This window comes from Leucopleurus acutus, assembly GCF_964270905.1.
Source record: "Leucopleurus acutus genome assembly, chromosome: 19".
NCBI classification, from domain to species: Eukaryota; Metazoa; Chordata; class Mammalia; order Artiodactyla; family Delphinidae; genus Leucopleurus; species Leucopleurus acutus.
The window spans coordinates 30,116,209-30,133,722 of record NC_139161.1 but is presented as its reverse complement, the minus strand read 5'-3'; the positions used below and the strand labels follow the sequence as shown (position 1 = coordinate 30,133,722).

The following is a 17,514-nucleotide window of genomic DNA, read 5'->3' as shown; positions in this document are numbered from 1 at the left end:
CTGACTCCCTCCCCTGGGACTGCAATCACGCTCTCTACCTGCTGACACAAAGTGAGGGTGGAGCAGCTAGAGGCAACCACCCCCATCCCGCCCCTCCTCCGCCTGGCTGGCTGGGGCCTGGTGCGCGCACACTTCACCAGACACGTTCCGGTGCTGAGAAGAGAGCCTCTCTCGGCTCCTCGACTCCCTCTATTGAGCCACAGCCAAACTGCATCCAATTCAATCTTCAATACCTTTCTCTGGGTAAGCAAGCTACCACATGTAAATCAGGGCCACACAAACAGACATGTAAGCAGCTTCTGCCCCCAAGAGACATAGATGGTGGTATAGGAAATAAAGACAAAAAAAAAAAAAAAAAAAGGAAACCCAGAAGATAAAATAATGGACACAAGGTTTTGCAAATATAAATTCAAAGGCACTTCTGCTCTTTCCAGGTTTTAGTGTCTGTAAATGCCACAAAGCCAGAATAAAGTGATCCTGTGCTATAGTTCTTACTGATTTATTGCTGTCTTAAGTCTGCTACCCTGGCAAGAACTCTGTCCATTTTATGCATAGTTTTTCTTCAGCCCTTACAAATTTAAATTCAGTAGCTCTTTTCTAAACTGTGCCTGTACCAAGCTTTTAGATTAGGTGATGTCAGAGGTCTGGAATCTGTTATTTTCTTCTCACATCCCTGGGAGGTGAAATAATACTATGGATCAGACCTGGGCCTTCAATGTGAGACTGCAAGTAAGTCTATATCATAAATACAAACAAAGGGGTAAAATATATATGCTTAATCAGAATATAGGCAAAAAGAAAACTAATTTTTGGTTAATTATCACACTCATGAACAATAACCCTTCTAGTAGCCCTGTCTTTAGAAATAATGCAGAAGTTTCTAATATATGTTTCTAAAATTTGAATTTTCATGTCGACCAGATTATATTTGACTGTGCCCAGACATTTTATTTTGACCTGCTGCCAACAGTCTTTCCAAATTGTACAAATGAACAATGATGTGAATATGGTTAACATTGCACTTGAAAATGGTTAAGATTTATGTTACATGCTTATTGTGGTAAAAAATCACATTTTAAATTGTGGTAAAAAACACATAAGAAAATTTAAAACAATTTTTAGTTTGTACAAAAAAAATTGTACAAATTGATCACTTGTAAAACGTGGAGAATAATAATTGCATTGTAGCTTTGTTGTAAAGATTAAATGACATAATGCCTCTGAAGGCAAAAAGTATGAGTGACCTAGTCACCTTGAGAATTTCATCCCTAAAGAGGGTCTACAGTCCAATTTGAAAAGATACATGTACCCCAATGTTCACAGCAGCACTATTTACAATAGCCAAGACATGAAAGCAACCTAAACGTCCATCGACAGATGAATGGATAAAGAACATGTGGTACATATATACAATTGAATATCATTCAGCCATAAAAAGGAATGAGGGACTTCCCTGGTGGTCCAGTGGTTAAGACTCCACGCTCCCAATGCAAGGGGCCCAGGTTCAATCCCTGGTCAGGGATCTAGATCCCGCATGTTGCAGCTAAGACCTGGCACAGCCAAATAAATAAATAAACAAATAAATATTTTTACAAAATGAAATAATACAATTTACAGCAACATGGATAGACCTAGAGATTATCATTCTAAGTCAGACAGAGATAGAAAAATATCATATAATATCACTTATATGTGGAATCTAAAATATGACCCAAATGAACTTATTCATGAAACAGAAAGACTCACAGACATCAAAAACAAATTTATGGTTACCAAAGGGGAAAGTGGGTGGCGGAGGAATAAATTAGGAGTATGGGATTAACAGAGACGTGCTACTATACGTAAAATAGATAAACAACAAGGACCTACTGCATAGCATAGGGAACTATATTCAGTATCTTGTAATGAACTATAATGGAAAAGAATCTGAAAAAAATATATATGTATATGTATATCTGAATCACTTTGTTGTACACTAAAACTAATACAACATTGTAATTCAGCTATACTTCAGTTTAAAAAAATTAATAAAAAAAATTTTAAAGAGGGTTTATGGGGATAATTTTGGCATTTTAGGCCTAATAACACCTAGAGCAGAGAGAGAAATTCTAAAGTAAATTCTTAATTTAGCATGTTTTCTTTAGTGGTTGGACCTTAAGAACATAATGCAAGTATAGACCTTTCATAGCTCCTTTCCTAAAGAAGAGGAGTAGCTCTAATTCTTCTGGAGAGAATTTTTTAAAAGTCTGCTCTGGTTTTACATTTATTTAAAAGTATTTATTTATTTATTGGCTGCATCGGGTCTTAGTTGTGGCACGTGGGATCTTTCATTGCAGCATGCAGGCTCTTCTTTGCAGTGCACAGGCTTCTCTCTAGTTGTGGCACCCGAGCTCCAGAGCGCGTGGGCTCTCTAGTTGTGGTGTGAGCGCTCGGTAGTTGCCACATGCAGGCTTAGTTTCCCGGCGGCACGTGGGATCTTAGTTCCCCGACCAGGGATTGAACCGGCGCCCCCTGCATTGCAAGATGGATTCTTTTTTTTTCTTTTTAATTAAAGATTTGTTTTTAATTAATTAATTTATTTTTGGCTGCATCAGGTCTTAGTTGCGGCATGCGGGATCTTTGTTGAGGCATGTGGGATCTTCATTGTGGTGCACAGACTTCTCTCTAGTTGTGGCACACAGGCTTCTCTCTAGTTGTGGCACACAGGCTCCAGGGTACATGGGCTCTGTAGTTGTGGCGCTCAGGTTCCAGAGTGCGTGGGCTCTGTAGTTTGCGGCAGGCAGGCTCTAGTTGAGGTGCGCGAGCTCAGTAGTGTGGCACACGGGCTTAGTTGCCCCGCAGCATGTGAGATCTTAGTTCCCTGACCAGGGATCGAACCCATGTCCCCTGCATTACAAGGCGGATTCTTTACCACTGGACCACCAGGGAAGTCCCAGCAAGACGGATTCTTAACCACTGGACCACCAGGGAAGTCCCTGGTTTTACATTTTTATTTTATGCATGCCATGTAAAAGTATAGCATAAAATGTGTAAAATATACATTATTATATATCTGATATATGTAAAAATATCTTTAGTGTTAAACTAAACAAAAAGTAACCTACTAATTGACTTTGCCTCACCTATTACTGCTTGAAACTTGCAAAGGAATTAAGACACACAAACCTGAGACTTAATACAGATACTTAGCTGAAAGGAAAAGAATATAGATGTGGTTGCCCTCTCTTGAGCAAACTCTGAGATCTGAGCATGACGATAATAGGTATCATGAGTCTGGGTACCTTGAGCTACTCAGGATCAAACCAAACAGCTCTATATAGCTTAGTTCACTGATATATTGTGTTTATTTAAACAGTATTGACAAGCAAAGTCACCAGAATAAATAAGCAAGAGAAATTATTCTCCGGCTTCAAAGTTTTGGCGTTATCCCTCAGGGATTGACAGACCACAACTACCATAGAGATGTCATAAAGATGCCATCACCATGGTAATGAATCGCCCATCTCACTGACACCTACTACCTAACTTTACACGAGACAGATCACACCTCAGGATCTACTTTCACATCTGCATTGACTAAAGTTACTGAAGACCTTGATCCTTTTCCAAAAACCTAGGTTTCTATAAACATGTCCAAGAATCGTCCTTATCCATAATGGCATTTTAAGGATTCAATCTCTATTCAAGTGTAAATGAAAAAAACTCAGGATTTTTTTTTTAAAGTCAGATTCTATGGAAAACAGAGCACATTTTCTTCTGAACTTTACTATTATGATTAATAGTTATAATGACTGAGGTTTCTGTTGATCACCAAACAGTAAAAACAATCAAGACAACAAGTCTAGTTGAAACACTTTATTGTTGACTGACTGAAATTTATCATGCTTAAGGTGCTGAAATACTGAGGCACTAGTCAGGAGCCTTGTTAGCATGTGTCAGACCCTACTGACTAATTCACACAAAGATTTTATTTTATCTTTTGCCACTTTGTCCAAGACAGTAATGATAGCTTTAGCTGATAGGTAGCAGGCATGTGAGTATAGCAGTAGATCCAGCTCCTTGGTCTGTTGTATTCATATATAAAAAGAGGTTTGGAAAGCTGATAAAGGTATTTCATTAATTAAGCCTTAAAACAATTGAAACCAAATCCATGCCAAGGTTCCTGCTTGACACATGTTCCTCAAAAGATATTATCTCTTTCAACATATACAAAGCCAAGAAAGGCATATTTAAGGGAAGGAATGAATATCACCTACATAGTGTATCAGCTTTTCAACCTGACAGAGAAAAGGCAAAGTTCCTTCATATAGAACCTGGGTCTCCTCTTCACATACTCTGCCAAAATACACAGTCTGACCAAAAGATGTAGGAGTCTTGATAATCTGTTCCTCTTTTAAACCTTGCTAATAAAGATGAATAAATGTTCATCACATGGACATCGTCTAGTCTAATCAGATGGACCAAACAGGTCACTTTTCAGAACCTATTTTCATATCTAAACTGAGTCACTGCAGACCAATATAGAGCTCATCCTTTTCCAAAAAACTACTATCTCTGTAATACTTCTGGGGAAGTACATCATTGGGAAGGCACAATGCAATTTAAGAAATGAATTGCTACATCCACCGTGGCTTGAATAGTACTTATGTCACATCACTAAGGGCCTTTCCTTTTTCACTAGTTTCATATTCCTAGGCTTTCCTTTTGTTTCTGCAGTGCTTATTAGGAAAACTGAGGCAGAATCTAATAAGAAAGTTCTAGTCAATTTAAAAGACTTTAAATCAGAAATTTTCTGCTGTCATTGGATTAGCAAGTGAGGGATCAACCACAGAAAGTGGACATCCAAGATACCTCTCCTAAAAACCAGTCCCATAATCCTACTATTTGAATTTAGGATCCTAAAGAGGGGATAAGATAAAAATGTTATAGTCTATCCCACTACCCAAACTTCTCTCAGAAGCTTAAACCATACATAAACTATTAAAAATATCAGAGGTATAGCTTCTGTTAGGTGACTACTAATCAGCTTCTCCCAAAATTTGCACACTATCTTTTATAGATGAGAATTTATACTTACTGAATGTAAAAATCTAAAATAAGAAAACACTGTGTTAAATCTCTTAATGGTTTTGTTCACACATTGTACATTCCCGTTTCAAAATTAAAATATTATATATGCATCCTTTATCCTTCTACCCCTCAATATTAATAAAAATATAAAGCCTTAAAACTTAAAAATCTACCAACATTTTATAAATACAATTATATTCAACAAGCTAAATACTTTTCTTTAGAAGATATATTAAATAAGTGATATATTAACAAAACCTTCTTACCATTTATGATAATGTATCATTAAAATTAAAGAAAGATATGAAAATAGAAGAACTCTCCCGTAAATATAGAAGAATCAGGGGCTGTTAAGTGTGATGGATGGTCCAAGTCCGGACGCCTTGCTTTTGAAACAGAATGCTGGGTTAGGAAGTAAGAGCATTTCCTGGTTAATCACTTAGAAAATTAACTCTTTCCCAGGGTTTCTCCCTGGAATTCCTGACCCATTTAGACCTGTGATCTTGGTTACCTCACCGGCCTTTGTTTCTCACACAGTTTTCTCTAAAAGGATCACACTGTGACTTGAAACAGATAGACTGAACTCCCCACTGGAGTTGTGCTGGCTACTTTTGAGAGCGGCGAGACGACAAACCAGCACACCCACACAGATTACTCTCCGGTACCATAGATGCAGCTGTTTTTAGATGCTTTTTGACTGTAACAGAAGACCAGGAACTTTCATTTGAAAGGGATCTGGGCAGCAAAAAAAAAGACTGCTAGATGGTTGGTAGTTTGTCCAGGTAAACAATCTGAACTGAACAGCTGTAGTAAATACAAAATTCCCAATTCTCAATTAACAAAATTCTCAATTAACAAAACAAAAATACTTTTTTTCCTTAAAGAACTGAAAGAGCCCTAACAGTGTGTCATGTGCAAGGCTAGTCGGCCTCCAGCTACAGCCAGAGCACAATGTCACGTTCGTCATCCATTCTCACTCTTTTAATTCTTCCTCCTGTGGAAAGTGCTCCTGTTTGCAGGCCACATCCACCAGCAGATGAAGATCTAGAAAGAAAAAAGATTTGTTTACTCACTCTTAGCTTCTCGAACTGGAGAGTTCAATAGACAAGTCTTTAGACAAGAAGAACAAGTTGCTATGTTTCACCTGTAGAATGGGCTCTAAAATCACATTACCTCATCAGATTCTCAATTTGGGGGGCATTCCCGTACCTCTAAAGCACACAGATGCAGCCCAGTTGTTAACCCAAAGAGACTAACAAAGTTTAAAGTTTCTCTCCTTTTAGTGATGTGGATAAGCCTCTTTTCAACTGACTTTTATTATAAGTGAAAAATTAAGGAAAAGTGCCAAAAAGATCAAAGTGAAATAAACACACACAAATGAAAATTCATTTCTTCGATGCTATAAAAATAGATAGGTGGGTTTTGGGAATATGAAAAAGTAATGCCTTCAGAAATACAATGTTAAAATAAGTAATCACTACCTTTCCAAAGTTGATTGCCTCCCAAAAATTTCCACTTATTGACTAACACAACTGATTCTCTTATAAAAAGGTCTACCTGAATTTTCTGTTAAAAATAAAGTATAACCTTCAAGGAGGTCAAGAAACAAAGAGTGGTCATTAAGACTGGAAAGAAGTAAAAGAGTGAGCTCTCAGTTCAGGCACTAGGTTCTTTAACATAAAAAGCTAAGACCATGTACAGAAATAGAGTTAAGTGTTGTATGAAAGGAGAGAGAAGGTTAGCACTCCCCTTGACAAGGATGGAAAAGGCCTTCGGGCCTGACAACACGCATGCGGTTAAGGCACTGCCACCTACTTCATGGCATCTAACCACTGTTTTTAGCAACCTAAGTGTCCATCGACAGATGAATGGGTAAAGAAGATGTGGCACATATATATAACAGACTATTACTCAGCCATAAAAAGAAACGAAATTGAGTTATTTGTAGTGAGGTAGATGGACCTAGAGTCTGTCATACAGAGTGAAGTAAGTCAGAAAGAGAAAAACAAATACCATACGCTAACACATATATATGGAATCTTAAGAAAAACAAAAAATGGTCATGAAGAACCTAGGGGCAAGACGGGAATAAAGACGCAGACCTACTAGAGAATGGACTTGAGGATATGGGGAGGAGGAAGGGTAAACTGGGACAAAGTGAGAGAGTGGCATGGACATATATACACTACCAAACGTAAAATAGATAGTTAGTGGGAAGCAGCCGCATAGCACAGGGAGATCAGCTCGGTGCTTTGTGACCGCCTAGAGGGGTGGGATAGGGAGGGTGGGAGGGAGGGAGACGCAAGAGGGAAGAGATATGGGGATATATGTATATGTATAACTGATTCACTTAGTTATAAAGCAGAAACTGACACACCATTGTAAAGCAATTATACTCCAATAAAGATGTTAAAAAAAAAAGATGTGGCACATATATACAATGGAATATTACTCAGCCATAAAAAGAAATGAAATTGAGTTATTTGTAGTGAGGTGGATGGACCTAGAGTCTGTCATACAGAGTGAAGTAAGTCAGAAAGAGAAAAACAAATACCATATGCTAACACATATATATGGAATCTAAAAAGAAAATTAAAAAATGTTCTGAAGAACCTAGGGGCAGGACAGGAATAAAGACGCAGATGTAGAGAATGGACTTGAGGACACGGGGAGGGGGAAGGGTAAACTGGGACAAAGTGAGAGAGTGGCATGGACATATACACACTACCAAATGTAAAATAGCTAGTGGGAAGCAGCCGCATAGCACGAGGAGATCAGCTCGGTACTTTGTGACCACCTAGAGGGGTGGAATAGGGAGGGTGGGAGGGGAGGAGATATGGGGATATAGGTATATGTATAGCTGATTCACTTTGTTATAAAGCAGAAACTAACACACCATTGTAAAGCAATTATACTCCAATAAAGATGTTTAAAAAAGAAAAGAAATAGAGTTAAATGGCCTATCTGAATACGTAGTCAGGAATGAAGGAATCCTAATGTGGCTTCTAGATTCAGTCTAATTAGTTTGCAATTTCTAGAGCAACATGACCAGGGAGCCTTTTTTAGGTTGATTTTTAGGCTTACAATTTTGTCCTAGTAGCATTTTGGAGTTAAACTAAATTATACAGAATGAGTCCTTTATTTCCTACTAGACATACAGAGACTTTTGTTACTATATTTGTAGAACACAACCTTTGTAGGATTGATCAACAGCCTGGGCAAGACAGCTGATACAATAAAATAATTCTACCACCAACTATGAGTAAATCTAGAGGGCATTTGGAACAGTATCTAATTTTTTCCATATTTTGTGAAAGGAAGACCAATCACTAGGAGAAGGTACTAGCTCATCTGGTGAACAACACTACAACCTATCCATAAAGAACAAGCAATTTCAGAATTCCCTGGCAGTCCAGTGGTTAGGGCTCCAAGCTTCCACTGCAGGGGGAAGGGGTCAGTCCCTGGTTGGGGAACTAAGATCCTGCATGCCATGCTGTGAGGCCAAAAAAATTAAAAACAAACAAACAAACAAAAAACAAGCATCTATCCAGATAAGCATCTTGTAGAGGGAGAACAGACATCAGTTTATCACTTAAAAGTGGCTTCTTGTACATCCATGATCATGGCAGCATTATTTACAATAGCCAAAAAGTGAAAGCAATCCAAGTGTCCATCGATGGATGAATGGAAAAACAAAATGTGGTAGGTACATACAAGGGAATATTACGTAGCATTAAAAAGGAAGGAAATTCTGACAAATGCTACAACATGAGTGAGCCTTGAAGATATCACGCTAATTGAAATAAGTTAGTCACAAAAGGATAAATACTGTATGATCTTACTCATATGAGGTAGCTAGGGTTGTCAAATTCATAGAGACAGAAAGTAGAATGATGGTTGCCAGGAGCTGCAGGGAAGGACGGAATGGATATGGAATTTCAGTTTGGGAAGATGAGAAAAGTTCTGGAGATGGAAGGTGGTGGTGGTAGTACATAATGTGAATGTACTTAATGCCACCAAATTGTACACTTAAAAACGGTTAAAAAGGTAAATTTTATGTTATGTATATTTTACCACAAAAATGGCTTCTTTACAGTCTAAAGAACAGTGACAATGATTACAGTAATATCTTAATTTATATAACATCTTTTTTTCAAGTAACTAAAATGCATTATTAGAAGGTCATCTAATTAATCCTGAGAGGTGAAGAGATGACTGAAAGAACCTCTACACTATATGGCTAATAAGCAAAGCCAATGGTTTCTAAATCTTGCTGCACATTGGAATCACCTGGGGAGCTTAAAAAAAATACTGAGATCGAGGGCTTCTACCCCCATACATTCTGATTTAATTGGTATAGAGTACAATCTAGGCATCAGGATTTTTAAAAGCTGACCAAAGGATACAGAATGAGTAATACCTAATTATGATCATTCTCTACACACTTCAACTCCATATCAGAATAAGAAGGAAAGGCCATATGGTGACAGAAAACACGAAAATAAGAATTTGGAAAATGAACAGACCCAACTGCAACCCTGCTTTGAAAGCAGATAATGACAAAGGTAAAGACTATAAAGCACCTACAGAGCTCTTATGGGGAGGCAGACTGAAGAACAACAACAACAAATCCTCTTTTTTTCAGTGAACAAATGTCATTTATTTAACTGACACTTTATTGTATTGATAGGTTCAAATAATGGACAACAGCACATCACAAATAGGCATGTTTAAAGAAACAGTAGTCTGTATGGCTCTGTAATAGTCTCAGAATGAGTTATGTAGTGAGTTATGTATGAGCAACAAATCCTCTTAGCCTTAATGATTGGGCTTTAAAACAGCATTTGTCAGTACTTCCCTGGTGGTCCAGTGGTTAAGACTCTGCGCTCCCAAGGCAGGGGGCCCGGGTTCAATCCCTGGTCAGGGAGCTAGATCCCACAGGCTGCAACAAAGATCCTGTGTGCCACAACTAAGAACCAGGGCAGCCAAATAAATAAATATGTTTTTAAAAAAAGCATTTGGCACACAGCTTCTAAGAACAAGCATCTAAACACAATAATTTTATTAAAGTGAGCTTCCTTCATTAACAAAGCTGCCAATCAAGGAATTAAAGTATAGAAACCAATAAAAATGCAAAAAGACAGAGACTAGCCTGATGTTACTAGAGGTTTATAGGACTCCGTTCAGGAGAGAACCATGATCCGCCAGAGGGCAGACAGCAGAAGCAAGAAGAACTACAATCCTGCAGCCTGAGGAATGAAAGCCACAACCACAGAAAGATAGACAAAATGAAAAGGCAGAAGACTACATCCCAGATGAAGGAACAAGATAAAATCCCAGAAAAACAACTAAGTGAAGTGGAGATAGGCAACCTTCCAGAAAAACAATTCAGAATAATGGTAGTGAAGATGATCCAGGACCTCGGAAAAAAAATGGAAGCAAAGATCGAGAAGATGAAAGAAATGTTTAACAAAGACCGAGAAGAATTAAAGAGCAAACACCTAGAAGAATTAAAGAACAAACAAACAGAGATGAATTATACAATAATTGAAATGAAAAATACACTAGAAGGAATCAATAGCAGAATAACTGAGGCAGAAGAACGGATAAGTGACCTGGAAGACAGAATGGTGGAAATCACTGCTGCAGAACAGAATAAAGAAAAAGGAATGAAAAGAAATGAAGACAGCCTAAGAGACCTCAGGGACAACATTAAACGCACCAACATTCACATTATAGGGGTCCCAGAAGGAGAAGAGAGAGAGAAAGGACTCGAGAAAGTATTTGAAGAGATTATAGTTGAAAACTTCCCTAACATGGGAAAGGAAATAGCCTGCCAAGTCCAGGAAGTGCAGACAGTCCCAGGCAGGATAAACCCAAGGAGAAACACACCGAGACACACAGTAATCAAACAGACAAAAATTAAAGACAAAGAAAAATTATTAAAAGCAACAAGGGAAAAATGACAAATAACATACAAACTAATCTCCACAAGGTTAACAGTTGATTTCTCAGCAGAAACTCTGCAAGCCAGAAGGGAGTGGCATGATACATTGAAAGTGATGAAAGGGAAGAATCTACAACCAAGAATACTCTACCCAGCAAGGATCTCATTCAGATTCAACAGAGAAATCAAAAGCTTTACAAACAAGCAAAAGCTAAGAGAATTCAGCACCACCAAACCAGCTCTACAACAAATGCTAAAGGAAATTCTCTAAGTGAGAAACACAAGAGAAGAAAAGCACCTACAAAAACAAACCCATAACAATTAAGAAAATGGTAATAGGAACATACACATCAAGAATTACCTTAAACGTGAATGGATTAAATGCTCCAACCAAAAGACACAGGTTCACTGAATGGATACAAAAACAAGACCCACATATATGCTGTCTACAAGAGACCCACTTCAGACCTAGGGACACATACAGACTGAAAGTGAGGGGATGGAAAAAGATATTCCATGAAAATGGAAATCAAAAGAAAGCTGGAGTAGCAATACTCATATCAGATAAAACAGACTTTAAAATAAATAATGTTACAAGGGACAAGGAAGGACACTACATAATGATCAAGGGATCAATCCAAGAAGAAGATATAACAATTATAAATATATATGCACCCAACATAGGAGCACCTCAATACATAAGGCAAATGCTAACAGCTATAAAAGAGGAAATCGACAGTAACACAATAATAGCGAGGGACTATAACACCTCACTTACAACAATGGACAGATTATCCAGACAGAAAATTAATAAGGAAACACAAGCTTTAAATGACACAATAGACCAGATAGATTTAATTGTTATTTATAGGACATTCCATCCAAAAACAGCAGATTACACTTTCTTCTCAAATGCACATGGAACATTCTCCAGGATAGATCACATCTTGGGTCACAAATCAAGCCTCAGCAAATTTAAGAAAATTGAAATTGTATCAAGCATCTTTTCTGACCACAATGCTATGAGATTAGAAATAAATTACAGGAAAAAAAAACGTAAAAAACACAAACACATGGAGGCTAATAAACAATACACTACTAAATAACCAAGAGATCACTGAAGAAATCAAAGAGGAAATCAAAAAATACCTACAGACAAATGACAATGAAAACACGATGATCCAAAATGTATGGGATGCAGCAAAAGCAGTTCTAAGAGGGAAGTTTATAGCAATACAATCCTACCTCAAGAAACAAGAAAAATCTCAAACAATCTAACCTTATACCTAAAGGAACTACAGAGAGAACAAACAAAACCCGAAGTTAGTAGAAGGAAAGAAATCATAAAGATCAGAGCAGAAATAAATGAAATAGAAACAAAGAAAACAATAGCAAAGATCAATAAAACTAAAAGCTAGTTCTTTGAGAAGATAAAAAAAAATTGATAAACCATTAGCCAGACTCATCAAGAAAAAGAGGGAGAGGACTCAAATCAATAAAATCAGAAATGAAAAAGGAGAAGTTACAACAGACACCACAGAAATACAAAGTATCCTAAGAGACAAGCAACTCTATGCCAATAAAATGGACAACCTGGAAGAAATGGACAAATTCTCAGAAAGGTATAACCTTCCAAGACTGAACCAGGAAGAAATAGAAAATGTAAACAGACCAATTTCAAGCACTGAAATTGAGACTCTGATTAAAAATCTTCCAACAAACAATAGTCCAGGACCAGATGGTTTCACAGGTGAATTCTACCAAACATTTAGAGAAGAGCTAACAACCATCCTTCTCAAACTCTTCCAAAACATTCCAGAGGAAGGAACACTCCCAAATTCATTCTATGAGGCCACCATCACCCTGATACCAAAACCAGGCAAAGATACTACAAAAAAAGAAAATTACAGACCAATATCACTGATGAATATACATGCAAAAATCCTCAATAAAACACTAGCAAACAGAATCCAACAACACATTAATAGGATCATACACCATGATCAAGTGGGATTTATCCCAGGGATGTAAGGATTCTACAATATATCCAAATCAATCAATGTGATACACTGTATTAACAAACTGAAGGATAAAAACCATATGATCACCTCAATAGATGCAGAAAGAGCTTTTGACAAAATTCAACACCGATTTATGATAACAACTCTCCAGAAAGTAGGCATAGAGGGAACCACCCTCAACATAATAAAGGCCATATACGAGAAACCCACAGCAAACATCATTCTCAATGATGAAAAACTGAAAGCATTTACTCTAATATTAGGAACAAGACAAGGATGTCCACGCTTGCCACTATTATTCAACATAGTTTTGGAGGTCTTAGCCATGGCAGTCAGAGAAGAAAAATAAATAAAAGGAATACAAATTGGAAAAGAAGAAGTAAAACTGTCACTGTTTGCAGATGACATGATACTACACATGGAAAATCCTAAAGATGCTACCAGAAAACTACTAGAGCTAATCAATGAATTTGGTAAAGTTGCAGGATACAAAATTAATGCACAGAAATCTCTTGCATTCCTATACACTAACAATGAAAGATCAGGAAAAGAAACTAAGGAAACAATACCATTCACCATTGCAACAAAAAGAATAAAATACCTAGGAATAAACCTACCTAAGGAGACAAAAGAACTGTACTCAGAAAACTGTAAGACACTGATGAAAGAAATCAAAGATGATACAAATATATGGAGAGATATACAATGTTCTTGGATTGGAAGAATCAGTATTGTGAAAATGACTATACTACCCAAAGCAATCTACAGATTCAATGCAATCCCTATCAAACTACCAATGGCATTTTTCACAGAACTAGAACAAAAAATTTCACAATTTGTATGAAGACACAGAAGACCCTAAATAGCCAAAGCAACCTTGAGGGAAAAACACAGAGCTGGAGGAATCAGACTCCCTGACTTCAGACTATACTACAAAGCTACAGTAATCAAGACAATATGGTACTGGCACAAAAACAAAAATATAGATCAATGGAACAGGATGGAAAGCCCAGAGATAAACCCACGCATCTATGGGCAACTAATCTATGACAAAGGAGTCAAGCATATACAATGGAGAAAAGACAGTCTCTTCAATAACTGGTGCTGGGAAAACTGGATGGCTACATGTAAAAGAATGAAATTAGAACACTCCCTATCGCCATACAAACAAAAAAACTCAAAATGGATTAAAGACCTAAAGGTAAGACCAGACACTATAAAACTCTTAGAAGAAAACATAGGAAGAACACTATCTGACATAAATCACAACAAGATCTTTTTTGACCCACCTCCTAGAGTAATGGAAATAAAAACAAAAATAAACAAATGGGACCTAATGAAACTTAAAAACTTTTGCACAGCAAAGGAAACTATAAACAAAACAAAAAGACAAGTCTCAGAATGGGAGAAAATATTTGCAAACGAAGCAACGGACAAAGGATTAATCTCCAAAATATATAAACAGCTCATGCAGCTCAATATCAAAAAAACAAACAACCCAATCAGAAAATGGGCTGAAGACCTAAATAGACATTTCTCCAAAGAAGACATACAGATGGCCAAGAAGCACATGAAAAGCTGCTCAACATCACTAATTATTAGAGAAATGCACATCAAAACTACAGTGAGGTATCACCTCACACCAGTTAGAATGGGCATCATCAGAAAATCTACAAACAACAAATGCTGGAGAGGGTGTGGAGAAAAGGGAACCCTCTTGCACTGTTGGTGGGAATGTAAACTGATACAGCCACTATGGAGAACAGTATGGCAGTTCCTTAAAAAACTAAACATAGAATTACCACATGACCCAGCAATCCCACTACTGGGCATATACCCAGAGAACACCATAATTCAAAAAGACACATGCACCCCAATGTTCATTGCAGCACTATTTACAATAGCCAGGTCATGGAAGCAACCTAAATGTCCATCGACTGACGAATGGATAAAGCAGAGGTGGTACATATACACAATGGAATATTACTCAGTCATAAAAAGGAACGAAACTGGGTCATTTGTAGAGATGTGGATGGATCTAGAGATGTCATACAGAGTGAAGTAAGTCAGAAAGAGAAAAACAAATATTGTATATCAACGCATATATGTGGAGTCTAGAAAAATGGTACAGATGAACTGGTTTGCTAGTCAGAAACAGAGACACAGATGTAGATAACAAATGTATGGGCACCAAGGGGGGAAAGTCGGCAGGTGTGGAAGAATTGGGAGATTGGGATTGACATATATACACTAATATGTATAAAATAGCTAGCTAATAAGAACCTGCTGTATAGCACAGGGAACTCCACTTCGTTGTACAATAGAAACTAACACAACATTGTAAAACAACTACACCCCAATAAAAAAATAAAATAAAATACACAGAGAGAGGGAAAAAGAAAAAAAAGAAGAGAAACTTGTATACTCCTCAGAGAAGATAAGTGTTTGAGAATCACAGTGGCTGAGTTGATTTGAGAGCTGAAAGGCCTCCAGGGACAGAAGCATTGCATCTACTCATTTGGGATTTTTTTTTTTTTTTTGGCCGCACCACACAGCTTGTGGGATTTTAGTTCCCCGCCCAGGGATCGAACCCAGGCCCTTGGCAATGAGAGCACGGAGACCTAAGCACTGGATGGCCAGGAAATTCCCTGGGAATGTTAACTCCTACTAAGAACACTCTCTAGGATTTGGAGGCTATTACCTTAACGAAATCTCATCCATAATCCAATAGCTACAAAATGAGAAGTCCTTTCTTCAGGAGTGGCCTGAACTTTGCTCTTAAACATTCAGTTTCCCTTAACTATAAAGTAACCTATCAGAACATAAGAGAGTGTAGCTTGCACAATAAGACTGATATCTGGGTGTTATTAGGGTGATTAATATCTGGCTGATATTACCCTATCTTGGTTTAGGGTAATATCATTGTAGAAATTGGAGCAGCATTATTGAGTCTAATTTTCTGCACCTCTTGATGTTTTTTTATCCAAAAGGTATTTTCTTAAGTCAACACGTGTTCAAAAGGCCTACACACAGCATGCAACGACTGTGATTAACAACCTCCTTCTAACAAAACGCACATCTATTGAAATCAGTACAATCTGGATACCTAACCAACTTGAAGTCTCCTACTTGAAAAAAAATTCAAAGAAAGCTTAAAGTGTAAGAAGATGCTCTAGGGAAGACAAATTTTCAAAATAATTCAGTTACAGAAGGGCACTGATAAGTTCTGGGATACAGGAAACCCCTGTTCAATGGGATACTGAGCAACATAATGACATTCCAACAGTTAATGGTGGAATCATAGTACTTCAGAATTTGGGGCCAAAGGAGTCTCTAGAGGTGATTTCAAGAAATTCTCTTATTTTTACCATAAATAATGGGAGAGTTGGAACTTTATTGAGGGGAGGTACTGCTAATGATAGCGACAGTTGAAATTTAAGTGATACTTTAGAAATTTTACATTTAGTTCCTACCTTTAATACTTTAAAATTGGATTTAGTATACATCATCTACAAGAACTAAACTGAATACTAGTTCATTTTGAGTCCTCCCACAAGTATCTACTGACTCTTTTTTTGTGTGTATGTGCTGAAACCCGGGAACAAACCAGGGACCCCTCCTGACTCTTAATGGCTTCTCTGGCCATCAATGATCAGGACTGTGAAAAATTAGAAGGTAAGAATGAGGACTTTCTAATACAGGGTATAACAGACTGCATGTTTATATCTCCTCAAAATTCATGTATTAAAACCTAACCCCCAATGTGATGGTGTTAGAAAGTGGGACTCTGGGGAGGTGATCAGGTCCTGAGGGTGGAGCTCTTATGAATGAAATTAGTGTCCTTATAATAGAGACCCCAGAGAGCTCCTCTGTCCCTTCTGCCATGTGAAGACACAGCAAGAAGACGGCAGTCTCTGAGCCAGGAAACTGGCTCTCACCAGACACTGAATCTGTTGGCACCTTGATCCTGGATTTCCCAGCCTCCAGAACTGTGAGAAAAAATTCTGTCATTTATAAGCCACCTAGTCTATGGTATTTTTGTCATAACAGTAGAATGAAGTAAGACACAGAGTAGGCAAACTTTTTCTGTAAGGAGCCAGATAGCAAATACTTTAGGCTTTATGGGCCACATGGCCTCTACTGTAACTACTCAACTCTGCTGATGCAGTATGAAACCACAGATAATATGTAAATGTATGGTATGGTTGTGTGTTCCAATTCAACTTTATTTATGGATACTGAAATCTGAATCATTTTCATGTGTCATGAAATATTCTTCTTTTGATCCCCCCCCTTCAACCATTTAAAATGTAAAAAAATTTACTTAGCTTAGCTACATGCTTAGCTTGCAGGCCATATAAAAACAACCAGTGAGCTAGATTTGGCCCATAGGCCACAGTTTACCAACTTCTGCTCTAATAGCACACACCACAGCTTTAACCAAGAGAAATTTAACCAAAATAGGAGAATATTTCA

General features: G+C 37.5%; 1 protein-coding gene across 1 annotated transcript in view; it reads right to left on the bottom strand.

The window, feature by feature from the left end:
* Positions 1-6,043: 6,043 nt before the first annotated feature.
* The window catches only part of HSF5 (heat shock transcription factor 5), a gene marked incomplete at both ends in the record, with an annotated part of 49,255 nt that continues 37,784 nt past the window's right edge, over positions 6,044-17,514 (bottom strand). Inside the window, one exon of the mRNA XM_082861428.1 lies at positions 6,044-6,114. Within this exon, the coding sequence (XP_082717554.1) occupies positions 6,044-6,114 (71 nt within the window). The remainder of the gene's footprint in view (positions 6,115-17,514) is intronic.